The sequence below is a fragment of the Lactuca sativa genome, chromosome 5 (genome assembly GCF_002870075.4).
Source record: "Lactuca sativa cultivar Salinas chromosome 5, Lsat_Salinas_v11, whole genome shotgun sequence".
Taxonomy (NCBI): domain Eukaryota; kingdom Viridiplantae; phylum Streptophyta; class Magnoliopsida; order Asterales; family Asteraceae; genus Lactuca; species Lactuca sativa.
In genome coordinates, this window is record NC_056627.2 from 364,862,648 (window position 1) to 364,890,157 (window position 27,510).

The window sequence follows — 27,510 nt, forward strand, 5'->3', positions numbered from 1 at the left end:
AAGCAGTGGTATCAACGCAGAGTACTCCATAGTTCTATATTGCAGGACCACAACATGGAGTTTATTATGATCTCCATCTATATCTGCAACTTTAAGGGAAATCTTTTTCAACCCCCCCCCCCCCCCCCCCCCCCCCAAAAAAAAAAAAAAAAAAAAAAAAAAATGTCTGTGTTTCAATGTGATTTATTTGTTAATTCAGATAAGGAAGGTGGCTGCTATTAGAAAACTCTTACTACGTAACCAATATATAAACTCCTATATTTTGTCCTCAGTACAAACAAGACAATATATGTATCCATAATGTGTAATTATATAAACATATCTTGTAATATCCAAAAAGTGATACCACGTATGCTATATCTGGTGGACCATGTAGTTGCCTATGCTCCATCTAGTTTGAGGATTGCAGCTAAGCATAATTACTTTTAAATGAAAAAAATAGCAATGTACTGTTATTTATTTATGTAATATAGCTAGCATCTCTATATCATTCTTTTTGTTTGAGCATTTTACTTAAAAAAAGTTCTTATTAACACATTTTTCTTTAAAAAAATCTACCAAGTCATGCGATTATAGCAGTGAAAGCTGGATTTTATTCTGTAATTGGGTAGACTTTTAAAGTAAAATGTATAGATAAGAAGAAATGAAAGTAAAGTACGTTGCTACTTCGTTAGAAATGTGATATTTAGTGGATTGCTTTTATTCTTAAATAAAAAGAATATGTAAGTTTTACTAATATAATAAGTTATCTTGTGTTGGGATCAAGTGATATTATTTAATAGATGTATATTCCTCTTGGCATTATTGGCCAAGTTACTATTTGAAAACTACTAGTAGTAGTTATGGCTGTAGAAAGGATCAAACCACAAAAGAGACAAGTTTGGGAATTTGAATCGTGTCTTTTTTTACTTGGTTGATGTGTGGGTGTGATGGGGGTGGAATGGAGGGAGTCAATAACCGGAATGGAATTAAATCAAGTTACTGTTACCCAATTTTCTCACATTGGATGAACAACTTCACATCAACCTAGATAAACAATTTCTTCATATTTTTCTGAACTCTTCTAAGTAGTCAACTATTTGTAGGGGTGGCAAATTGGACCATCGTGTCATGTTTTTGTTGGACACGACACGATACGATATGACAAAGTTTTGTGGAACATGAGCACGAGATGACACGATGTCTTGGTTCTTTTAACTAACATGAAAACGAACCAATTAAAAAAATGATAAATGCGACACGACAAAGATAACATAAAATTACAATTAGTTTATTTAATTAGTATTTAATCATACATAACACGACTAATACGAAAAGCACGACAAACAAATGTTTATTCGTGTCAATTTTGTTTTCAATTTTGAACACGAACAGGACACGACACAACATCGTGTTTTTACACTTGACACGGACATGGATTTGAATTTGAATTTCATGTCAATTTTGTTTCATGTTGTGTATTTTTGTCGTGTCGGGTCATCAATTGTCACCCTTAACCATTTGTATATTGTGTGAAAAGATTGGTTTCTTTTGGTTGTACAGTTTTATTCGGTGGTACCGTTATGTCTTATAATGATATTTTTTTTTTCGTACCCAAAAACTTTTGGAATGCTTCATTTCTTAGGAAAGGAATGAGAGGCCTTAAGGGTTCAATTATGTTAGTAATCCGGACATATATAATGGACTTTTTAGTTTTTCTTGTGCAAATCTTTTGAAGTGCGTAAATTACATAATAATTTAATTCTTTGAAAGTTTGAATAAAAATTCTCAAAAGCTTGTATGGTTTAATACATTTTGTCAGCTGTTCAAAAAAAAAAAAAACAATAAAAAAAGACACTTTGGATCACTTTTGATACGTTTGATCCGTTTAGTTTAGCTAAATCTTTTTTCTTTTGGTATATATCTAACTAATTAAAATAAAACATAGTATATGATATAACACTTTAGGGTTCAATTATGTTACGTAATAATTGGTCCCATGAACTTGTCATGATGATACCTTGAATCCCCATACTCATGTTGTGTAAAGTTTTTGATATATGATTGTTCAAAAAAGTATATCAAATACTCATAATTACAATGTCTGAAGATATATAATATAATCGTTTCTCAACTGAATAGTAAAAATCACTTAAGTATGTGGGGCGTGTGTAACACTTGATGAACGAGTTGAAATTTCAAATACCACATTCGATATAATTCACATGTAATTGTTTGAAGTTCACAAAGACACTGTTTAGTTTCATTGTATATAAGTCCGAAGTTTATGCATTACATATAAATATAATGTAATGCGATTTTAAGCAGTAATTGTGGTTTTCATGGATGACAAAACAATAAATTGAAGGTGGTAAGCGGCAAGTGACTTTCTATAGTTTATCTCGTATAAATACTCATTAATTCCTACCATTTATCACTCATCCTCAACTATTCAACTTATGTTGTCTTTATTCTAACCAAAATGTCGGTCCAGTTTTTACCGAAAAATGAATATGGATGGGTTTGAAGAGATAATGAAGAGTCGTATAATGAACCGTCAACAAAAGAAATCAATGTGGAAGGATATAGGGAATGAAATAGGAACATTCCGTATGAATCATTGGACGCTGGAGCGGTGGTATGGAAGGGTATGGTGGGCAAGTGTCGGGAAGGTAAGTGACAATGGAAGAAACGTGGTCGGGAAGAAGATGCAATCTCAAATTCAAGTGTTGAACACATTTAATGTTGAAGAAGACGGTGGAGAAGTCAATACCGATGTTTTAAAAATCGATTTTTTAGCTGAACCGGTCTAATGGTTATTTCCCGGTGTCTACATCTGATAGAGGTGTGCCTTTGACTTCAAATTATATATATTCCGGATAAGTTGATTGATCAAACTAAGTGAAATCCAACTATCCAAGTCGGAAAAACAGGTTTTATCTCGCCTGTTCAACTCGGTTTTTGAAGAAACCGTTTGGTCCAATCCAGTCTAAAATTTAACATAAAATCGATCGTTATTGAATTGCTCCGGTCGGTTCGAACCAGTTTTAAAACACGGGTCAGCACATACCTTTGCTGAACGGATCATTCAAAACGTACCACCTAAAATGGATTCAGTTACAACGTCAACGAAGGGATCCTAAATGAACCATAGATTCACTTTGATGGATCCCTTTCTCATCATGGGCTGAAAAAACCAAAGGCCTAAAAAATAGAAAATTTGGAGCAGCCCAAAAAATATAAAGAAGAAAGAAAAAATATTAAAATGTTGATGATGCATGGATTCACCTTGTATCCCCAGTCCCCTACGTGTTAAAATCTTTTTAGAGAACCATGCCAAGTATCCACATCCACCCTTATATTAAAATTAAAAGGTTTTGTTGATATAGTCATGATTTTGTCTTTTGTTACAAGTGACAAACGGATGTATGGGCTTTATTCATTTGTTGTAATGGGCTATTGGCCCGTATAAACTTTAGTGTGCTCCTCTGGTTTACATCTAATTCATTTTGACCCGTTTCCTGAACCCGACTAGTATTGTTTCCCGCCTAACAGAACTTCTCTCAAGAGTGCGCAACTTCCATGGAAGCCATGAATCCCTTAGCTAACATCTTCATCTCACTCACCTCTTCAGTCGCAAAAGAAGCGTGATTGTGCAGAAGCAATCTCTTCCTGAAGAAACTCTAGGCACCATCACTAGGCGGGGACTCCAAACCGATAGTTTCTCAGATTTACCGTCGAAGATGGAACTTAAATTCCAGGGATCAACCAGGTCAAATCTCTGTCTATTTCTCACGAGGGAGCCTACCAAGTATTTAATTATTTTTCAATTCCGGAATTTCACAAAACCCTAACTGAAATCGTACCAATTCATACTTTAAATTTGATCGAATTGGATCCCAAGTTTGGTTATTGTTTTGCTCTTCTATGCTATTTTATTCCTATTAGCTATACAAGCAATGCTACCTCTCTTGGTAGATTTTAAGCTGATGGCATGTCAACTGTCAAAGTATTAACACTTATATATTCAAACTAATTGTTGATAAGCTCAAAAGCTAGAATGTTTAAAGCATCTCAAATCAAACAGATGCTAGGACGTATGGTTGTTTCATTGTATTTTCCTCCATTTTTTTTCAAGATATGAAATCGAAAGCCCTGATCGTTTAGTTCAAGTTATAACCTAAGATTGCTCCAGATTCCATTTCAGGCCATGAAAATGGAGTTCAATATGACTTCCTCACCTTAACATACCCTTAAGTGGTTACAGTATAGGTGAAAAGAGAATTTAATGGATTTGAAAACTGAAAGGAACCCCACATGATATTCAAAGGGTATCCTACATTCCAATATAAAAGGTACCTTGTCATTTACTTCATTACTTGCAAGTTTGTATAGTTAAAGAGAAACTGTGTAGATAACATTCAAAATGCCCTTATCCCTATTATTCTTTTGGCTATTAGTTGAGTACAATACATTAAATTTCTATGCTTCCTTTTTCTGTAAGTTGCAAAGGTGAAACACTTTTACTTTTCTCCTCTAGTTGCCATCACTCCATAGCTCCATATTGCAGGACCACAACATGGAGTTTATTATTGGTCTCCATCTAAATTGAGTAAAAAATGAAGGGTAGGGTGTCTATATCTGCAACTTTAAGGGAAATCTTTTTGACACCACCCTCCAAATCTGTAGTGTGGTTTATTTGTTAATTCAGATAAGGAAGGTGGCTTGTATTAGAAAATTCTTACTACGTAACCAATATATCAACTCCTATATCCTGTCCTCATTACAAGACAATATATGCATGCATTATGCATTAAGCATTATGCATTATGCATAATGTGTAATAATATAATCATATCTTGTAATATCCAAAAAGTGATATCACGAATGCAACGTTTGGTGGACCATGTAGTTGGTCAATGGCAATGCCTATGCTCCACTTAGTTTGAGGATTGCAGCTAAGCATAATTACTTCTAAATGAAAAAAAATAAAAAAAATGTAACACATTTTTCTTTAAACAATCTACCCAGTCATGTGAATATAGCAGTGAAAGTTGGTTTTTATTCTGTAATTGGGTAGACTTTCAAAGCAAAATGTATTGATAAGAAGAATCGATCGAAAGCAAAGTATGTTGCTACTTTGTTAGAAATGCAATATTTAGTTGATTTTTTTATTCGTTAATAAAAGTATATGTAAGTTCTATAAATATAATAAGTTATCTTGTGTTGGTATCAAGTGATATCATTTTATAGATGCACATTCCTCTTATGGGCCAAGTTGCTATTTGAAAATTACTAGTAGTAGTTATGGCTGTAGAAAGGATGATACCACAAAAGTGACAAGTTGTGGGAATTGGAATCGTGTCTTTTTTTTACTCGTTGGTTGGTGGGTGGGTGGGGGAGGAATGGAAAGAGTCAATAACTGGAATGGAATTAAATCACGTTAATGTTACCCAATTTTCTCACCTTGGGTAAAAAGCTTCACATCAACCTAGATAAACAAGTTTTCTTCAATCCTTCTGAACTCTTTCAAGTAGTCAACTATTTGTACATTATGTGAAAAGATTGGTGTCTTTTGGTAATACACTTTTATTATTTTATTTGGTGGGACCCATCTTTCTTAACATGGCTTTTACAAACATATCTTTATTATTATTGCTATTTTTTTTTTACCTGAAGACTTTGGGTTTGGGGGAACCCTTCAATTCTTAGGGGGAAAAAAAGAGGTTTAAGCGTTCAATTAGGCTAGGTGTTAATTAATAAATAGGTTTGATCTATTTCGTTTAGCTATTTTTTTTTATACATTTGACTAGTTAAAATAAAACATAGTATATCGTTTAGCTAAACCATTTTATTGTATACATTTGGCTTGTTAAAGATAAAGCATAATATAAAGTGATTGATTAATAAATGAATATGGAGTATGATATAACACATTAGGGTTCAATTATGTTTAGGTAATAATTGGTCCCATTAAGTTGTCATGATACATTGAATTGAACCCCCGTATTCATATGATGTAAAGTTTTTTTTTTTTACCTTTTTTAGATAAAAAAAAATTTAAGTTACTGAAGCTCCAACATACATAAATAAAAAAAAAGTACGTAAATGATTTATATTGTATTTTTAATGGGTCAAGCAGATAAATACAAAAAATATATTTATGTAAAAATTGAGGACCTCTCACATTAATTGAAAGTCGTGAAAGTATATTGATATGAACAAGACATTCAGATGTAATTGATTAAAAATGTACAATGATTCTTGTCATCTACGGGACAATTTATTAATAGAAGTGATAATCTCAAATAAATATATATATTTTAGAGTTGTATAAGAAAGAAAATGACTGATTGTGGGCATGATCAAATTAGGATGGGTGAGTTATTTTCATACTTGCCGTAATATGAAATATATATACCATAGATATCGTATAGCAATTGAACTTAACTAAAAATGCAATGCTTGGTTCAACATGTAGTATAGTAAAAGTGAAACAATATAATTACATCTACAAAATTGAACAATGTTTTTTTGTTTTGTTTTTATTTTTCTTTTTGACTTGATGTAACTTACTAGTTACTAAATTAAAACGCAACACAAAAATAATCCAATAACTAATTGTGCTAACATTTGGAGTTTGATTCGGCTAGAACCACATTGTGCAACATTATTATCTTTTTGTTAGGTGTGAAGTGACGGCTAAAACCTAGAAAGTAATTTTCTTTTGGCTTGATATTGATTGTTTAGAGTTTGATTCGGTTCATGGGTTATTTAATTTCCTTTATTACTGGTTCGAACCGACCTGACCTGACCCGCCATAAGTATTCTTGACTTTTTCGTTTTTATTAGTTTCACTTAACTAGAGAACCATGTATTTTTTTATTCTAAGTTCGTCAATGTTTTTCATATAAAAAATTCTTCATTACATAACTCCAATAGACATAGTTCCTATCATTAAGTTGGGTACTAAAAGAGTGAAGATAATTATCTTTTGGAGCCATAATGTTAATAATCAATCAAAATAAATTATATAATACTCAAATACGAGAACAAACCCAACAACAAAAAAGAACAATAACAACATCGATAAGCAAATTCTAATAAAAATGGGAAAAAAACACCCAACAAATATGAGAACAAAACCAAAAAATGCGATGAACAATACCAAATAAGCTTAGACGGAAATCATCTTTTCCACAATATTGTACATATTACAAAGTTTTCTACATTCATCAAATTAAAAGGCATGTATAAAATAGCTCTCTAATACCATGATATATGACAACAATAAAGAGAAAACGACTAGAGTGTTATTATTGAAAGAGAAAAGTAAATTACAAAGAAAAATAAAAACCACTATAAATAAAAAATTAGGGTTAACCTAGCCAAATAATTAAATAAAAGCCCAACACAAAATTCATCCAATACCTAATTATACTAACAACTCATTTGAAGAAATGGTTATCAGACAATAAATAGATTTATAGAACAATCAAGTCAGTCCTCTATGAGGGATCATATTACTATTTTAATTTTATTTAGATATTTTTTTTCAATAATTAAGTATTTTAATTGCATTCTTAAATCAAATATTGTATACTGTAATTACATTTTATATGTAAAAACACTAAAAAAAAAAAAGTTTAATAAAAGTACATGTATAAATGTTTATGGTTAAACAAATTAAAGAGGGGAGGAGTGTTTGACCAATTTTTCCCCTAAACGTCAATTCAATGGTGTAGCCCAATTAAAACCCTTCAACTTTTTCACATTTACTCGACCAAATTAGTAAGTACAAATAATTTTATTCTAGAAAAAATAATTTAAAAATCTACGTTTTAATTTTATTAAATTAATAGAAACTTAGTTATACTAAATGATAATTAATTAACAGGTTAGTTATTTGATTGGAAAAAAATGTATTATATATCTTACGGTTTACAAAATCCTTTTTAAAAATAAAAGTTAACTAAATTGCGTTGTTTTTAAATCCAAACTACCCTTTTTACCCCATCCGTTGAGTTGCCCTTCATAAATGTACTCAAGTTTGTTTGTTGTTTGTTTTTTTTTAAATGACAAATCTAAATTACTATTAATTTAACACCTAAGTCCACCAGAAGGTTTCTAACCTAACAGTATCAGGTGTTGTTTTTCCTCTTTGAGGTTGATGGATCGAGTCTCGTAAGGTGGGCAACACTTGATACCTTTAAACTAGAAACCTTTTGGTAAATGTACTCAAGTAATGGCTGTCCAGTGTCCATAATGTGACTTTCAACATTTTATGGGACAAAAAATTTATACGTGAGTAATTTTTTTTAAATATTTTTATAAGCATTTTATGATTGAAATTTTATAAAATAGCGTAATCTCAATTACAATCCAAATCAAACTAAGATCAAAACCGACTAAATATAGATAAACTATTTTAAAAGGGGACTCTAGTCCATAGTAGAATATAATATGGAATCTATTATGCATATGGGTCATTCAATAAGGTTTGAGACTCACGAAATCTATCAAACATATTTGCTCATATTGATTGTACCGGGTAGGCATTATATTTAGTTTGTAACCGAAAAAGTTAGAAAATCAAATCAAACTGAAACTAAATTCTAACAAAATCAAATCTTGAATTTGATTTTCGATTTTGTTTTAGACCAAATCGAATTATATGATATGGTTTTAGTTATGGTTTAGTGGAATTCGACCCAAATCAAACCGAATTATCGGATTTAATTAATAATTTTTTTTAAGTAAAATGTTTATAATTTTATATTATAAAAATAAAATTGAATTTTTCAAGTTGAATGCCCTTCCATCAATACCTACATATTTCAAACATAGCTTACTGCTTACAAGGTCATATCATAATTTTGGTCGAACAACCCCTCTTTTAAACCTATATTCACCATATAATGACTATTAGAGGTGATGGAAGCGAATATGACCTCAAACATAAAAGTTACCAACACGTGATATGAGTGGACAGAAAAACACACAGTCCCTGAGATTTTGTGAGGGATTTTTCCCACGGACCGTAGGTGCCGTGCATACACTCAAAATAAGCCAAAGTTTCCTATTAAGCCATTATACTTTGCCTATTTATAATAGGACTTTTGTATATCAACTTGTACCAACTTTTATAGACTAATAACATGCCTACGTTAAAATGCGAACCTCGTCATCCTTCTCAATTAACTTATTAAGTTCACAAGACAAGTTTAAATACTTTATGTTACCCAAAACTCCATTTAGAGGGGTTATGGACATCAATTTAAATAATGTCTACCAAATACCAGTATGACCCATCCAACTTCATTTAAAAGTTATATGAAGTTACAATGACACTTATCAATGATTGTACTTCATTCCAAGTGAGTGTAATTCTTTATTTCCAATAACAGTATCACCGTGAATCACCTATTCTCATTCCATAGTTTATAATACACTTAATTCCAATTATACTCCTAAGAACCGCCTTGGATTCATGGAGTCTCGTATTTTATAGGCCAAAACCATAATTTAAATGGAATTATATGAGTTTCATAAGATCAACTCACTCCATAATGGTTACTTGAACTCAACTCCACAACCATCCACTTTGGAATGTCCAATTTCAAATACCAAACCCAAATTCATCATATATCATCTTTTGACTTCTATATTGGGATACAAGCAACAAATTACCATCCAATCTATGAATTATGATCAAAATAATGTCTATAACATATGATACAAGTCATAAATACAATCATACAACTTGTTCATGAAGTTAGGGCATGAATTACCCTAAACACACAATTAGAGTGTGATATTAAACCGTCTATTGTGTAAATAGTTGCCCCATTGTGTTATAGAACACTAAAAAACATTGAATCCTAACGAAAACACTTTTGATCAACAAATTTCGGATTCAATGGGACCTAGGGTTAGAAAAACCCCAAAAACTTCATCAAAACCTAAATCTTACAATTAAGAATGAAGTTGTTCTTCGAGTAACGATATTTAAGTATAAAATGATGTAATGATCTCAACAAACACTAGATTTGGTCCATTAATTTCAAAAGAGTAATGATTTAAAAAACACTATATTATGAAATGAAGAGAGATTAGTTCTAACTTACGAAGCTAGGATATGGTGAGAATTTGACTAGATCTTCACTAATTGAACCTTAGAGCCTTCAATCACCATGAGATTGGAAGAATAAATAGTTCCTATGTAAATCTCAAGCTCTCTGGATCGATTAGGGTAAAATGAAAGGGCAGAGAAGTGGATTACTAACATATTTATGTTCTATTTCTTAAACTGACCGCTAAACTTATCAACTTTACATTTTAGCCATCCTTTTCTATTAGCTTATATCTATTACGAAAATATTTGCACAAATGATATTCTCCCATATCGTATGACAAAAATGGTTATAATCACTTAAGTTGGTCAACTCACCTAGTCGAATCCATCTTTCAAAAATTATCACTTTTAGACTCTACTCTCATAATATTCTCAGATTTGATTCTAGTATTCTTTTAAATAAATTTATAACATTATATCTATCGTCTTTATTTAAAAATTAACTAAATTTTATTTCATTTAATTATTATCATTCACTTTTATTTTTTTATTTTCTGAAAATTTTAGTTTAACAAAATAGACAAAACTTCAAGGTTCAACGTGTTACAGATTCGTGAGAACCGACGATTCACCGTTTAATCACTTTATTTTTTATTTTGTTTTAACTATTTTTTATCAACCAAAAACATAATCAACATATCAAAGGTATTGAATATTTATGTCAAATAATTTTATATGTTAGGGTGCAAAGTTCTCATTGGATGTGGCTTACCCTCTTGTGATGTATAATGAGTTTAGTATTTCCTATAAATAGAAAGTGAGTGGCTCCCATTTTATAAAAAAAGACCCATTTGAGAGATTAGTTTAGTGAGAGAATTAACTTTATCCACTTGTACTCTTACTATTCTAATGGAGCTTAAAATGATTTTATTTACTCTTGGTGTTCTTGATGATTGATTGATTCACTAGATCTTTACAATTCCGCACATGTCATCATAATCCGAGTCACTACAGTATAGGATATATATATATATATATATATATATATATATATATATATATATATATATATATATATATATATATAGAGAGAGAGAGAGAGAGAGAAAGAGACAGGTTCAAGTGTTTGTCACATCTATTGTGTGCTAGAACGTACAAATAAGAATTTAGTAAAAATTAAATTACTATTTAATTAAATAAAGATACGTATTAAATTATTTTCATAATTATATGTATATTAAATGATATCTATAATTATAATTCTTTTTATGGAAACTAATTAAATTCGTTATTAATGTTAGTAATAATATTATTTCAGAATAAATTCGTATAAAGAAGAATGAGATTGTATCATAGTAGAATCTCTTGTTCTTCATATTCCATGTAATTTTATTATATATTAAGTGAGTGTATCCTGAAATAAAACACGAATTCATATATACAACCTAAATACGAATTTATTCTAAATGAATGTTTATTGTTGACATTAATAACGAATTTTATTGGTTTTCATAAAAGAAGAATTATAATTATGGAAATCATTTAATAATAATTATTTAATTGGAATAAATTCCTATTGGTGCATTCTAGCACACAATAAATGTAAGAAAACATATTAACTTAACCATATATATATATATATATATATATATATATATATATATATATATATATATATATGATTTCATTCAAGATTTTTTTTTAAATTAACATTCTTAAAGAAAATGTAAGATATTTTTTTTAAGGATATATGTGTGTATGAATGACATTCATGAAAGAATGGAATTTATCTATATATACAAACAAATAACTATATTACAAGAATTTATATATATAATTCATTCATACAAAAAATAATGAGTTTCCAAAAAAAACGTTTATCAAAATATAAGCATTCTTAAAAGAATGAAAGGACATTCTTGACAATTTAACAAAATACAATGTCTTTCTTGTGAGAATATGCCAAAATACATTGTAATTCTTGCAAGAATATGTTGACCTACAATTTTTGTACATGTTTGTTACCAAATCTACTTCAAACTCCATAAAAACCAAGAGCATGCTTTCTTTAATTCCAAAAAATCAAGCATATTGTTTCCTGAAAATCCAAAGCATGACATGTTCTTGACCCAATAAGTCATCCTTTCAGACCTTGTGAGGGATCTTGAGTCATAAAAAGGTAGTCTTGAGGGTTAGTTCCACTCCATGTAAGCTAAATAAGATCTTAATGCATTAAGATATTGAGGGTTTGTGTTTTAAGCACTTATGGACATGAAAAATCATAAAGTTGGAAACTTTATGAATTATAATGGTATTTTAGCTTTGGATCTGATTTTGGACATGAAGATTTGGATTATTAAGCTCTTAATGGAAAAAGGGCAAATGTCATATTAGCCCATCAAACTTTTCGTGTTTGTTTTAAAAGGTCCCCAAACTTTTTTTTACACATTAAAGAAATATACTTTCATTTCTCTGTTTTAAAATACCCTTATGTTACCTTCTACCGGGTTGATAGGTAATATACATGCCACGAGGGAAAATGTCAGTGACACGTCATTTAATGAAATGGCCACTGATATGTGCATAATTAGTTAGTTATTTAGCATACATTTTTATTCATTTTTAACTAATTATGTGAATAATATGGACAAAAGGTACTTAATATTGTTTAAATTTTGTTTTCAGTCCAAAAGACATGCTTGGGAGTGAAAGGGAACAAGGGAAAGCAATTGAAGACCAAAGAGTGAAGGTTGAGGGACAAAAGCTAATTTACTCGGCGAGTACACGAGTCTACACGGCGAGTCCAGCTGAATATTCCAGAAGATAGCTACGACTCCTGATTTAAGACGGATAACAACGAGTCTACTCGGCGAGTTGGGTCTGCTACTCGCCGAGTACACCCTGTTTTGAGATATCTATAAAAACCAAGCCTTTATCCGATGGGACTACTTTTCTAGCAATTTTTGAAGATCCTTCTGCAATAGAGAACCCTGGAAGACGCTGAGGAATTCTAATCTTCAACCTTTTGAAGAATTGAAGCAACTAGGTTAATCATTCCACTTAACTTTAGGAATTGAGTATGTCTAATCTAGTTAAACTTGTTTTATTGTTTGTTTTTACTGCAACTATGAGCTAAATACGTTTTTGTTTCTGTTTGGGGAATACCAAGGAACTCTTATGGTTTAATTCTTAGCTTTTGATTAATTGTTTATTGGTGATCTATTAAATTAAGTTTGTTAAAGAACCTTATGCATTAATCACAATTATTTTCTATTAATTGGAAGACAATTAAGTTGCATGAACATCTCTTAGTTGTTAACCTCATATGTCTTTGTGAATACTAAATCATATGCTTAGGAATAATGATTATGAAACTAAGATTAATAAGACAATAGTTAGATTAATGTGTGAGCTTGTTTGAGAAACCATCAAACAAGAGGTTAATTGAACCACTAAATTGATTAACCACTACAAATCTTATTTAATCCAAATTGTTAATCTAGGGAATTAATTAGTTTAAACACTTGATCACTGCTTGAATTAATTGATTGTCTAAGGGTTAGGAGTAATGAACATGAACCTAACCATTATAATTGGTAGCCAATAACAATTAATCTATCATAAATACAAAATAACCATAGGAGTGAATTGCTTGAACCTAAATAGAAACATCTTTGTCAAATTTGGTGAATTAGTTGTTTGCTTTAGTTAATTAGTTAATTAAGTGTGCTTAAGTTTCTAGTCTTGGAAAACTAGAAGAAAAACCTTTTACTTTCATTAATTGTTTTAGTTAAAATTAGTTATTAGTTTAATTTTCCGTTTCCTGAGTTCGATACCTTACTTATTAAACTATACCACTAAAAGACAGGTTCACTGCCTTTGTGTGCTAAATTTACTAATAAAAAGTAAGAATTAAACAAGTGCATCTAACACATCAAGTTTTTGGCGCCGTTGTCGGGGAACGGTTCTAAATAATTAATCTAATTCCTAATTTTTTCGATCATTTGTGTGAGTTTACTTGCATAGAGTTAATTTATTACAATTTAGTAGTTAGTAATTAGGTTTTAGCATCTATTTTAGTGTTAATATTAAGTTTTTAATTTTTTCAAAATTACACTTATACTCGCCGAGTGCAGTCGCACCTACTCGGCAAGTACAAGCGTATTTAGCAGTTTAATTTTCGATTTTTTTAGTACATTTTTTGTTCTTTTTATGTTTTTATCTTGTTTATTTCAGGACTTTCATGACCAGATGATCAAACACCCCGTTGGTACCCCCGTTTGAAGATCCTGAAACCGCATTGAAAAGAAACAAAGGAAAAGACGTGGAGAGTTCGAGTACACCAAAGAAGTCACCTTTGTCCAATTCGAAGACTGTTTTTGGGAAAAAGAAGAGCAGCAAATCAGGAGCATCTAGCGCTTCTTTAGTAATCGACGAACCGGCTAAGGAAGATATTGAGTACGAGACCGAGGAAGAAGAAGAGCCTACATACGAGCACGAAACCGATTCCGAGGAAGAGTTAGCTATCACAATGACTAACATTGATGAAATCCCCATGGGAGAATGGAAGAAGAGGATGCGCGAAGACACTGGCCCGGGACTTGTGCAACCCGCAATTCCCGCGACTGCTACTTTCGGGCTAAAGAGTCATATCCTAGCTTTACTTAAAGAAATACCTTTTTATGGAAAAGACCATGAAGATGCCTACAAGCATTTGGACGAAGTCAATGATGTAGTCGATTACTTCAATGTTCCAAATGTGCCCCGCGAGACTCAGCTACTTCGTATGCTTCCGGTGACATTCAAAGGAGCTGCAAAAGACTGACTCAAGTCACTTCCCCCCGGATCAGTCACCACTTGGGCCAAGATGAAAGAAGAATTCATTGATCACTTTTGCCCACCTTCCAAGATAGCCAAGTTGAAGAAGGTCATTGCTAACTTTGAGCAACAAGCTGGAGAGTCGCTATATGAAGCATGGGAGAGGTACAAGAGCTTACTAAGAAACTGCCCACACCATGATCTAAACAGCCAGCAAGAAGTCTCCATCTTCTATGATGGAGTCAATGTCACAACCAGACAATTACTAGACTCGCAAGGCCGACTCACAAAGAAGCCGCCCCCGGTGATCAAAGAATTGATTGAAGAATTCTCTAAACACTCTAGAGAATACCACAACCCTAGACATGATGTCACAAGGGGAGCCGCTTATGCAGCTACTGAAGACTTATCCGCGGTCATGGCTATACTAAAAACCATGGATAGGAGGATGGATAAAATGGATCAAACGATCCATGCTATTCGGGTGGGTTGTGAAAACTGCAATGGGCCTCACCTCACTAGAGATTGTGATTTAGATGAGAATGGCAACAAGAAGGTGCATGTGTGCTACTCAAGTGGAGACCGATATGATGAAGACTGGCGCAAACAAAAGAAAGAATGGCTCCCTTATGAAGAGTACAAGAAAGCCAAAGAGGAAAGGTTTAGGCAAAAAGGGAGAGGGTTCTACCAAAAGGAGGAGTCGGTGCAAAAAAGGAAGCCAAGCTTGGAAGAAATGCTCACCAAATTTGTAGCTGCTTCAGAAAAGAGACATAGTGACCATGATGCTGCAATTCAAGAAACAAGGACCATGCTTAGGAACCAGCAAGCATCTATCCACAATATAGAAACGCAGCTTGGGCAACTTGCTCAACAAATCAACCAAAGGTCACCGGGCGAACTTCCTAGCAAAACTGAAAATAACCCACGAGGCGCGCACATAAACATAGTCACAACAAGAAGTGGGAAGATAATCACTCCCCTGGCACCTATTCAGACTGAGTCATCCAAGAAATCCCAGAAGGAGGAGGCAGAAAAGCAAGCAGAGAACCAAGACATACAATCTGACAGCCCTACTCGCCGAGTACTACAGATGGACTCAGCGAGTACATCACAAAATACCACCGAACAGATTCCTGAAAAACTTTACCAGCCTCCCATGCCATACCCAGCCCGAGCTAAGAAGGAGAAGCAGGAAGAAGAGTATCAGAAGTTTCTAGACCATATCAAGACTCTTCAAATAAACATACCCTTCATTGAAGCCGTCATGCAAATGCCCAAGTATGCAAAATTCCTTAAGGAACTTCTCACTAATAGAAGGAAGATGGAAGAAGTGAAGAAGGTAGTACTCAATGAAAACTGCTCAGCTGCTATGCTAAATAAGCTACCAAAGAAGAAAGGTGATCCGGGGAGTTTGACTTTACCTTGCCAATTTGGCAACTTGGCCACCATTCATGCCTTAGCCGATTCGGGAGCAAGTGTGAACCTAATGCCATATTCATTCTTTAAGAAGTTGGATCTCCCAGAACCAAGACCAATTCGCATGGCAATACACTTGGCAAACAAGACAGTCACCTTCCCAAGAGGCATATACGAAGACATATTAGTCAAGGTGGACAAATTCGTCTTTCCCGCTGATTTTATCATTCTAGACATGGAGGCAGATCCACAAGTGCCAATCATCCTTGGAAGGCCCTTCCTCAACACGGCAAGTGCTATAGTATACATGAGGGACTCAAGGCTCACCTTGCGGGTAGGAGAAGATTCAGTCACATTTGGGGTAGACCATGCTATGAAGTATTTAAGGAACAGTGACGACACGACATTCTCAATCGATATGCTTGACGAATTATTGGAGGAAGGCATAACTGAAGATTCCAGCAAGTTCACAACTGATGATGAAGAATTTGATCCAAAAAAAGACTTGATGGAAATTGAAAGACTGCTGGAAGAAGCAGATTATGAAGAATTGGTAAAACAAACTAACAGTTCTACTCGCTGAGTAGGACCGATCTACTCGCCGAGTTCCTCTGAAGAAAAGGCAGAAATCGTGAATACAGCCACAAACTCGCCGAGTACCCTACATACACTCAGCGAGTCCAACATTCAGAACCAAAAAACGGAGCTCAAAACTTTACCAGAACATTTGGAGTATGCTTTCCCTGAAGAAGGCAACCAAAAAATTGTAATCATAGTTGCTGACCTGTCCAATTCTGAAAAGGAAGAGCTACTGCAAGTGTTGAAGAAGCGGAAGCGGGCCATACCATGGAGCATCACCGACATCAAGGGAATCAGCCCATCTTATTGCTCCCACAAGATCAATCTGGAAGAAGGAGCAAAGTCGGTTGTACAACACCAAAGAAGGTTAAACCCGAACATGCAAGAAGTAGTTAAAAAGGAAGTGGTCAAACTCTTAGATGCGGGAATTATCTATTCCATTTCCGCAGTCCATGGGTGAGTCCGGTCCAAGTGGTGCCCAAGAAAGGAGGGATGACGGTCATAACCTACGAAAAGAACGAACTAATTCCGACACGAACGGTAACCGGTTGGAGAGTGTGCATCGATTATCGAAAGCTAAACGATGTCACTCGTAAAGACCATTTTCCCTTACCTTTTATTGATCAAATGTTAGAAAGACTATCGAGTCATAGCTACTATTGCTTTCTAGATGGATTTTCGGGTTATTTTCAAATACCCATAGACCCAATGGACCAAGAAAATACCACAATCACTTGCCCAAGTGGGACTTTTGCTTATAGACGCATGCCCTTTGGGTTATGCAATGCACCCGCGACTTTTCAAAGGTGTATGACAGCCATATGCCACGATATGGTGGAAAAATTCATGGAAGTTTTTATGGACGACTTTTCCATTTTTGGATCTTCTTTCCATGATTGTCTCACAAATCTTGACTTAATGCTTGCTAGGTGTGAAAAAACCGACTTGGTCCTCAATTGGGAGAAATGTCACTTTATGGTAAAGGAGGGTATAGTTTTGGGTCAAAAAGTTTCCAAAAAGGGAATTGAAGTGGATCGGGCAAAGATTGACACCATTGCCAAATTACCCCCACCAACTAATGTAAAGGGCATTAGGAGTTTTCTAGGACACGCGGGTTTTTATCGGCGTTTCATAAAAGATTTTTCCAAAATAACTAGACCTCTAACACAATTACTACTAAAAGGTGCACCATTTAATTTTACTAAAGAGTGTTTAGAGGCATTTGAATTTTTAAAGGAAAAATTAACTAATGCCCCGATCATTATTGCACCAAATTGGAACTTACCCTTTGAGATTATGTGTGATGCTAGTGACTATGCATTAGGAGTTGGCCTTGGTCAAAGGGTTGATAAGCACTTTCAACCCATATATTATGCTAGCAAGACTCTAAACCCAGCCCAAGAAAATTACACCAGCACTGAAAAAGAATTATTAGCTGTGGTGTATGCTTTTGACAAATTCCGCCCTTACTTGGTTTTATCTAAAACTACCGTTTTTACTGACCACTCGGCTATCAAGTATTTGTTTGCAAAACAGGATGCCAAGCCAAGACTGATACGATGGGTGCTACTTCTTCAAGAGTTCGACATAGAGATACGAGACAAGAAAGGAATGGAGAATGTATCAGCTGACCACTTGTCAAGACTGGAGAACCCGCAATTGCAAGAAGATAAAGATGGAGATGACTTCCCGGACGAGTATATTATGGTGACCATGGGAGAAGAGCCATGGTTCGCAGACATAGCTAATTATTTAGCTACAAAATACATCCCGAAAGATTTTAGCAGTCAACAGAAGAAGAAATTCTTTTCCGAATTAAAATATTACTTTTGGGACGAGCCATACCTCTTCCGGAGTTGTGCGGACGGGATCATACGAAGATGCGTATTCGGGAAGGAAAGCCAGAAAATATTAGAGCAATGTCATAGCGGGCCCACGGGTGGACATCATGGAGCACACTACACGGCAAAGAAGATCTTTGACATTGGGTTTTATTGGCCCACAATTTTTAAAGATGCAACCCAATTTGTCAAAGAATGTGATGCTTGTCAAAGAGTGGGAAACATTTCATCCCGAAATGAAATGCCACAACATAGTATCCAAGTGTGCGAGGTGTTTGATGTGTGGGGAATTGACTTCATGGGACCATTTCCCATGTCTAAAGGAAACAAATACATACTAGTGGCGGTGGATTATGTATCCAAATGGGCGGAGGCACAAGCATTACCAACAAATGACGGTCGGGTGGTGGTGTGTTTTTTAAGGAAATTATTTTCACGATTTGGAGTCCCGAAAGCCCTTATAAGTGACCGAGGCACACATTTTGCCAATGACCAATTGGAAAAGGTGTTAAAGAAATATGGGGTAACCCATAAGTTTTCCACATCATACCATCCACAAACTAGTGGACAAACCGAAGTGACAAATTGAGCCTTAAAGAGAATTTTGGAGAAATCGGTGGGGAGCAACCGCAAGGAATGGTCGGATAAGCTAGATGATGCACTTTGGGCTTTTCGGACAGCTTTCAAAACACCTATTGGTACTACACCATATAGGTTAGTTTATGGAAAGCAATGCCATTACCGATGGAGCTAGAACACAAGGCGTTTTGGGCTTTGAAGAGGTGTAACTTCAACATGGAGGAACTAAAGACCAACTGGTTAATGCAAATGAATGCTCCTGAAGAGCTAAGGAATGATGCATACTCTAGTTCATGGCTTTATAAAGAGAAGACCAAGATGTGGCATGACAAAAGGATTAAAGATAAAGAAATTCATGAAGGCCAAAAAGTGTTGCTCTTCAACTCACGACTAAAGCTTTTCTCGGGAAAACTCAAGTCAAGATGGGATGGTCCTTTTCTAGTGAAGAAGGTGTTTCCACATGGTGCTATAGAGCTACTATCAAGAGATGGCACGCCTTTCAAGGTCAATGGCATAGGGTTAAAAAGTATGAAGAAGGAGTCCCCCGGAATGAAGGAATGGAAGAGTTGCTGCTGCTGGAAGGGATTGCAACCACGTAGAAGGGGAGGAGTCCAACTAATGACTCCCTAAAAAGAAGCGCTTCTCGGGAGGCAACCCGAGTTTCAACTTTGCATTTTCTTTCCTTTCCTTTATTTTCATTATTTTTTTCTTTTCTTCATCTATTTTTGAGAATATAACTGCTTGAGGACAAGCAATGCCTAGAGTGTGGGGTGGATGACTTAAAAACATGAGAAAATACACTAATTTTTCAAAATTTTCAAAATTTTCAAACTGCAAGGTTTACTCACCGAGTAGGCACGTATACTCGGCGAGTACCTACCCGAGTAACCCGAAAAAACGCGTAACTGTAATTATACTCGACGAGTATAACCTTTCTACTCGGCGAGTAGACACTGAACACGGGTGAAATATAAAACTGTAAAAAAGAGGGTTTTCACCCATTTCATCCCCATACTCGCCGTGCACAACGAACTCTCAAGCAGCCCCGACGATTTTAGCGATTTCGTCTGATTCGCTCCAATTTTCCACTCAATCTTCATCATTCAAAGAAAAAGGTAACATCTTTACACTATAAACTCGTTAAAGGTTCGATCTTTATCATAGATTTGCCCCGATTTTGCTTGATTTCGTATTTGGGGGTTTCCTCAAATTCTAGGGTTTCAAATTAGCCATAAATTAGGAATCATGGCCAGAAGGGGGCAGTCTTCTCGCGGGGGGAGCCAAAGTGATATCCCATGGATTTCTTTTCAACAAATCACTTCTAAGTCATCCCAAACAAGGGCCAGAAATAGATTGGAGGCCCTCAAGCAAAAGGAAATTCATTTACCAAACGCATTCGACTGGGGGTGGTTGGGCAATATAGGATTGGAGGAGGAGCTTACACCTTACTTGGTGAAGGAATGCAGTCTGGGGTATACCACCATCACATGTGATGGGTGGTTACAATTATTCAAGATTCAAGAACCCGTGTATGTCGAGTTGTGTTGGGAATTTTTCGCTACCATCTCATTCCAAGGTGGTAGTGAGTATTACAACCACAACACAATCTCTTTTTCTTTGGGCGGGGAGCTGCGACAATGCAACATTGCTGAGTTCTCTTGGAGGTTAGGAATTTATGACCAAAGCATGATGATGACTGAAGATTTTGAAGCCTTTTTGGAGAACTGCCATAAAGAACTTCCTGAGGCAGTGGTGGCCTCAACATGGTGGAACCAGATCGCTAACCGGGTGTATATCCCTTCCACCGCCCAAGAAGGCCACATTCGCTCACCAATCCACCGCCTCATCCACCGTTTTGTGGCTAGCACCATCAACCAGAGGAAGGATTGGGACAAGGTCCCAACCCTCGACATCTTCTATTTATGGAGTATTATTACTCTCGACGATTTTTGCAACATCCCATATTGCATTGCCAAATTCCTCGCTGAAGGGGCAGTTAAAGAAAAAGTCAACTCAAAAATCAAATGAGGAATGTTTGTGACTAGGCTAGCGAGGTCGTATGGGATTCTAGATTTGCCACAAGCTCGGGCACTCACGGTTATCCAACCTCCACCATTCAACACTGCACTATATCGGAGGACACGGATAGTCGAGAAGTTTGGTGACTCATTCACCATTCCACATGAAGACGAGCCGACGATCCCCGAGGAGCCGGGAAGGCGGGTCCGACAGCGTAGTGAGCGGGTGCGAGAAGACCCACCGGTTATTCCGGTGGAGGAGGACAATGACGGATGGAACCAATTGGAGTTCCGACGCTACTTGGATGACATTGGACAAGGGGTGAATTATAATAACCAATCTTTTGAATACCTTTTCCAACAAATGAATATTGCCCCACGACCCGGTCCCGGATATCCATATATTATGAGTTGGGACGAGCGAATGAGGAGAAGAGATGGAGAAGGAGGAAGTGGCGCGGGAGGAGCCGACATGGAAGATGAAGAATGAAGTTTTTTTATGTTTTTATGATGTTTTGTTATGTTTTGAACAAATGTTAAACATTTGGATGATGTTTGTTTTGTGGGTTGATTATTATTGTCACTTTTAGTTGTTTAACTTTTTCAGGGATAGAAGATTAGGAGGCATACTAATTTGTGAGGGTCAAGAAAGGAATGAGAGGTTTTCATGAAAAATATGGAGTCTTGTTCTTAGGATTGCGTCCGTGAGAGTCGAGAGTAATGGAGAGTGTTGCTGCTGAAGGAATTAGAGTGAGGGTCAGTTTGCATTTCCAAATTCAACACCAGAGTCAAAGGGAACGTCAGCTGGACCAGTTTTGGCATAACAGCGCCTACTCGCCGAGTGCACACACTCTACTCGACGAGTACCTGAGTTATTACACGATATCGTTCTAAGACAAGAGCTACTCGCCGAGTCCAAGCTACTACTCGCCGAGTAGATTGCCAATTTTCGATTTCCAGAATTGCTTTGGGCACTTTCACTACAATAACTACCCATTTTTTGTGAGGATTTGCCACTGGAGATTTTCTTAAGAGCTTGTTCCGTGAAATTTTCGAGCTGTCAACCACACGAGACATGACACCCAAGCCATGAATGAGCTGTTCCCATGGCTAAAGTCAAGAGAAGAAGGAGCTAAAGAAGAGAGTATCAACCTATCGACTGCTACCCCAGGGGAGTTTGTTCCAATTCCCTCTTTATATTTGCATTTTTTTTTTGCATAGTATTCAATGAGGGCATTGCATAAAATAAGTGCGGGGTAGGGGGTTGGTCACATATTAGAAAACTTAGAATCTTAATTTAGGCTAATTTTAAAAAAATTGTTGCATACCAAAAATATTACTTGAGGATTTAATTTAGAAAATTTTGGTAAAAGCAAATCAGGATTCCATATTAGAATTGATTGCATGAAAACCCAAATGTTTAGTTGAGCCTATACACGTTCTAGTGCATTTGTGGCTTCCTTATTCCAGTGAAATCATGGGACAAAAACACGACCCCGCTCAGCCTGAGGGATGCAATATGTTTAGCAGCCTAAACCTGAAATGTATCCAGGAAAATTATTATCATTAGCCAATAAAGGTTGAGATTGAGCGCCCCTGCTTAAGCATGTAGGGATTTGAGTGAAAAAAAAGTGAGGTACATGTAAAAAAAAAAGAGAGAATTACAAGAAAAGTTTGAAGAATTTTGGAGCAAATAAAGTGAAGATCAAAAGATCAAAATTCCAAGAAATTCAAAAAGTTGAAGATACCAAAAATCAAACAATAAAGGTGGTGAATTCAAAGAGATCAAAGATTAAATTATGAAGAAAGTGAAGAATTCAAAAGAGATCCATAGTGGTATCGAAAAGTTGTAATTCTAGATTATGTATGCTTGGGTTGCTCAATTAAAAATACCTTGAGGGTAAGAGGTTTTCTGCGGATGGATTCGGAGGGTTGTATAAAATGAGCATAGTTCGGGGTGAGTGGGCGAATGTTTATGAGGATTGTGAGTATTTGGAGTATGGGGGGGTCCTAAGGAAAAAATTTAGACACAAATGTATGCGTTGCGGTCTTGGCATAATGGCTGGGTTAGATTGGAGTTGTTGTATGTGATTCTGATATGTTTAAAATTTAGTTTTGCTTGGGGGCAAGCAAAAGTCAAGTGTGGGGTATTTTGATATGTGCATAATTAGTTAGTTATTTAGCATACATTTTTATTCATTTTTAACTAATTATGTGAATAATATGGACAAAAGGTACTTAATATTGTTTAAATTTTGTTTTCAGTCCAAAAGACATGTTTGGGAGTGAAAGGGAACAAGGGAAAGCAATTGAAGACCAAAGAGTGAAGGTTGAGGGACAAAAGCTAATTTACTCGGCGAGTACACGAGTCTACACGGCGAGTCCAGCTGAATATTCCAGAAGATAGCTACGACTCCTGATTTAAGACGGATAACAACGAGTCTACTCGGCGAGTTGGGTCTGCTACTCGCCGAGTACACCCTGTTTTGAGATATCTATAAAAACCAAGCCTTTATCCGATGGGACTACTTTTCTGGCAATTTTTGAAGATCCTTCTGCAATTGAGAACCCTGGAAGACGCTGAGGAATTCTAATCTTCAACCTTTTGAAGAATTGAAGCAACTAGGTTAATCATTCCACTTAACTTTAGGAATTGAGTATGTCTAATCTAGTTAAACTTGTTTTATTGTTTGTTTTTACTACAAGTATGAGCTAAATACGTTTTTGTTTCTGTTTGGGGAATACCAAGGAACTCCTATGGTTTAATTCTTAGCTTTTGATTAATTGTTTATTGGTGATCTATTAAATTAAGTTTGTTAAAGAACCTTATGCATTAATCACAATTATTTTCTATTAATTGGAAGACAATTAAGCTGCATGAACATCTCTTAGTTGTTAACCTCATATGTCTTTGTGAATACTAAATCATATGCTTAGGAATAATGATTATGAAACTAAGATTAATAAGACAATAGTTAGATTAATGTGTGAGCTTGTTTGAGAAACCATCAAACAAGAGGTTAATTGAACCACTAAATTGATTAACCACTACAAATCTTATTTAATCCAAATTGTTAATCTAGGGAATTAATTAGTTTAAACACTTGATCACTGCTTGAATTAATTGATTGTCTAAGGGTTAGGAGTAATGAACATGAACCTAACCATTATAATTGGTAGCCAATAACAATTAATCTATCATAAATACAAAATAACCATAGGAGTGAATTGGTTGAACCTAAATAGAAACATCTTTGTCAAATTTGGTGAATTAGTTGTTTGCTTTAGTTAATTAGTTAATTAAGTGTGCTTAAGTTTCTAGTCTTGGAAAACTAGAAGAAAAACCTTTTACTTTCATTAATTGTTTTAGTTAAAATTAGTTATTAGTTTAATTTTCCGTTTCCTGAGTTCGATACCTTACTTACTAAACTATACCACTAAAAGACAGGTTCACTGCCTTTGTGTGCTAAATTTACTAATAAAAAGTAAGAATAAAACAAGTGCATCTAACACACATCAAGTTTTTGGCGCCATTGCCGGGGAACGGTTCTAAATAATTAATCTAATTCCTAATTTTTTCGATCCTTTGTGTGAGTTTACTTGCATAGAGTTAATTTATTACAATTTAGTAGCTAGTAATTAGGTTTTAGCATCTATTTTAGTGTTAATATTAAGTTTTTAATTTTTTCAAAATTACACTTATACTCGCCGAGTGCAGTCGCACCTACTCGGCGAGTACAAGCGTATTTAGCAGTTTAATTTTCGATTTTTTATTACATTTTTTTGTTCTTTTTACGTTTTTATCTTATTTATTTCAGGACTTTCATGACCAGAGGATCAAACACCCCGCTGGTACCCCCGTTTGAAGATCCCGAAACCGCATTGAAAAGAAACAAAGGAAAAGACGTGGAGAGTTCGAGTACACCAAAGAAGTCACCTTTGTCTAATTTGAAGACTGAATTTGGGAAAAAGAAGAGCAACAAATCAGGAGCATCTAGCGCTTCTTTAGTAATCGATGAACCGGCTAAGGAAGATATTGAGTACGAGATCGAGGAAGAAGAAGAGCCTACATACGAGCACGAAACCGATTCCGAGGAAGAGTTAGCTATCACAATGACTAACATTGATGAAATCCCCATGGGAGAATGGAAGAAGAGGATGCGCGACGACACTGGCCCGGGACTTGTGCAACCCGCAATTCCCGCGACTGCTACTTTCGAGCTAAAGGGTCATATCCTAGCTTTACTTAAAGAAATACCCTTTTATGGAAAAGACCATGAAGATGCCTACAAGCATTTGGACGAATTCAATGATGTAGCCGATTACTTCAATGTTCCAAATGTGCCCCGCGAGACTCAGCTACTTCGTATGCTTCCCGTGACATTCAAAGGAGCTGCAAAAGATTGGCTCAAGTCACTTCCCCCCGGATCAGTCACCACTTGGGCCAAGATGAAAGAAGAATTCATTAATCACTTTTGCCCACCTTCCAAGATAGCCAAGTTGAAGAAGGCCATTGCTAACTTTGAGCAACAAGCTGGAGAGTCGCTATATGAAGCATGGGAGAGGTACAAGAGCTTACTAAGAAACTGCCCACACCATGATCTAAACAGCCAGCAAGAAGTCTCCATCTTCTATGATGGAGTCAATGTTACAACCAGGCAGTTACTAGACTCGCAAGGCCCGCTCATAAAGAAGCCGCCCCCGATGATCAAACATGTACGCTAGGCGTACCTGGAGCTAAGCGATTAAGACATGAATGAGAAGGATAAGGAACCTGAGTGTTATGCTGGGCATAATCCCAGTACGCGCGGCGTAAGGGGCCGCGTACCCCGATTCTGTTAAGGCTCCAGGTACGCCTAGCGTACATGTTTGGTACGCGCAGCGTAACCCGGAGGGTTGACTTTTGTTGACTTTTAGGGTTTGGTCAACTTTAGTGTATTTGAGCCAAGTAAGGGGTAAAATGGCCATAAACCCTTCCTGAGAAGTAATATAAGAGGGAATGGTCTAGCCTTGGGAAATATTTTGATGACGAGTGTTTATTTCGTATGATTAGGCGGAGGCTAGGTCCTATTTCACAGAGTCCGAGATTTCCGAGTTACCGAGTTACCGAGTTACACGAGGTGAGTCTTCTCACTATACGTTACCTAGAGTGGTATTATGTGTTAACCAGAGGGTCTTATGTGCTATGTATGAGAATATGTGCTATGTGATATATGTATGTTGTATGATTTTATAGACCAGACCGGAGGGTCCAACGATACAGACCGGACCGGAGAGTCCAACTATTCAGACCGGGCCAGAGGGCCCAACGAGCTATGACCGGACCAGAGGGTCCAACGAGCTACGGGACTGGAGGGTCCCTCTAAGACACATCGACCGGAGGGTCGTGCTATAGCCTCGAGTGGCGTATGTGTTGTATGCGGTATTTTGGGGAACTCACTAAGCATTTATGCTTACAGTTGTTGTGTTATGTGTTTTAGGTACTAGCGAGGACCATGGGAAGGCGCCGACGTGAACCGTACACACAGAGTGGATATTTGTTTATGATCTTGGGAATATGTTTTGAGTAATAAGAATGGTGAAATACTCTTTTGAGAATGTTTTTAAATGTAATTTGGTTGTTGAAAAATGAAAAAAAAATTGTTTTGAAAACTACGTTGTTACATATTATGTGTTGTCGGTAGGGATGGTAACAATCATATATACCCAATAACTTGGGCTGTAGTTTGTGTTGAAAATAAAGACAACTAGAAATGGTTCTTAGAAAACTTGCAAGAAGATCTGCATCTTTAAGGTGGTTTTGGTAGGACATTGATGTCAGATCAACATAAGGTATGTTTCTACTTTATAATGTCATACCTAATTTCTTTCAAATGTGATATAATTCTGAATATTTTGATGATATAAATGCAGGGGATAATTGAAGCTGTGATAGATTTATTTCCAGAGATAGAGCATAGGAAATGTGCCAGGCATGTTCTTTCCAATTTCACGAAGAAATTCCATGGGGCTCAGTTTGAGAAACTATTTTAGAAGGCTTGCAAGGCCTCAACTGAACCTCTTTTCAATTCTGCAATGAAAGAGATTCAACTAATTAGCCCTACTGCTTATGTGCATCTGATTGGAAGGAATCCAAAATCATGGTCAAGAGCATTTTTTTCAATTTGGAAGGGGTGTGATGCAGTTGAGAATGGGTTGTCTGAAA

General features: G+C 35.6%; 1 protein-coding gene and 2 non-coding genes across 3 annotated transcripts; 1 reads left to right on the forward strand and 2 right to left on the reverse strand.

Moving 5' to 3' along the window:
• Nucleotides 1–14,969: 14,969 nt before the first annotated feature.
• LOC111899264 (small nucleolar RNA R71) lies at nucleotides 14,970–15,076 on the reverse strand. The gene has a single exon (XR_002852845.2). It is a non-coding gene; the product is annotated as a small nucleolar RNA R71 (small nucleolar RNA).
• Nucleotides 15,077–19,452: 4,376 nt separating this feature from the next.
• LOC128126170 (uncharacterized) lies at nucleotides 19,453–19,917 on the forward strand. Its single transcript, XM_052763940.1, has one exon. The coding sequence runs from the start codon at nucleotides 19,453–19,455 to the stop codon at nucleotides 19,915–19,917; it is 465 nt and encodes a 154-aa protein (XP_052619900.1).
• Nucleotides 19,918–25,802: 5,885 nt separating this feature from the next.
• LOC111899249 (small nucleolar RNA R71) lies at nucleotides 25,803–25,909 on the reverse strand. Its single transcript, XR_002852832.2, has one exon. It is a non-coding gene; the product is annotated as a small nucleolar RNA R71 (small nucleolar RNA).
• Between the last annotated feature and the right edge of the window lie 1,601 nt (nucleotides 25,910–27,510).

Coding starts and splice junctions, on each gene's coding strand:
- LOC128126170 (XM_052763940.1), top strand. CDS start 19,453: ATGGAGCTAGAACACAAGGCGTTTTGGGCTTTGAAGAGGTGTAACTTC.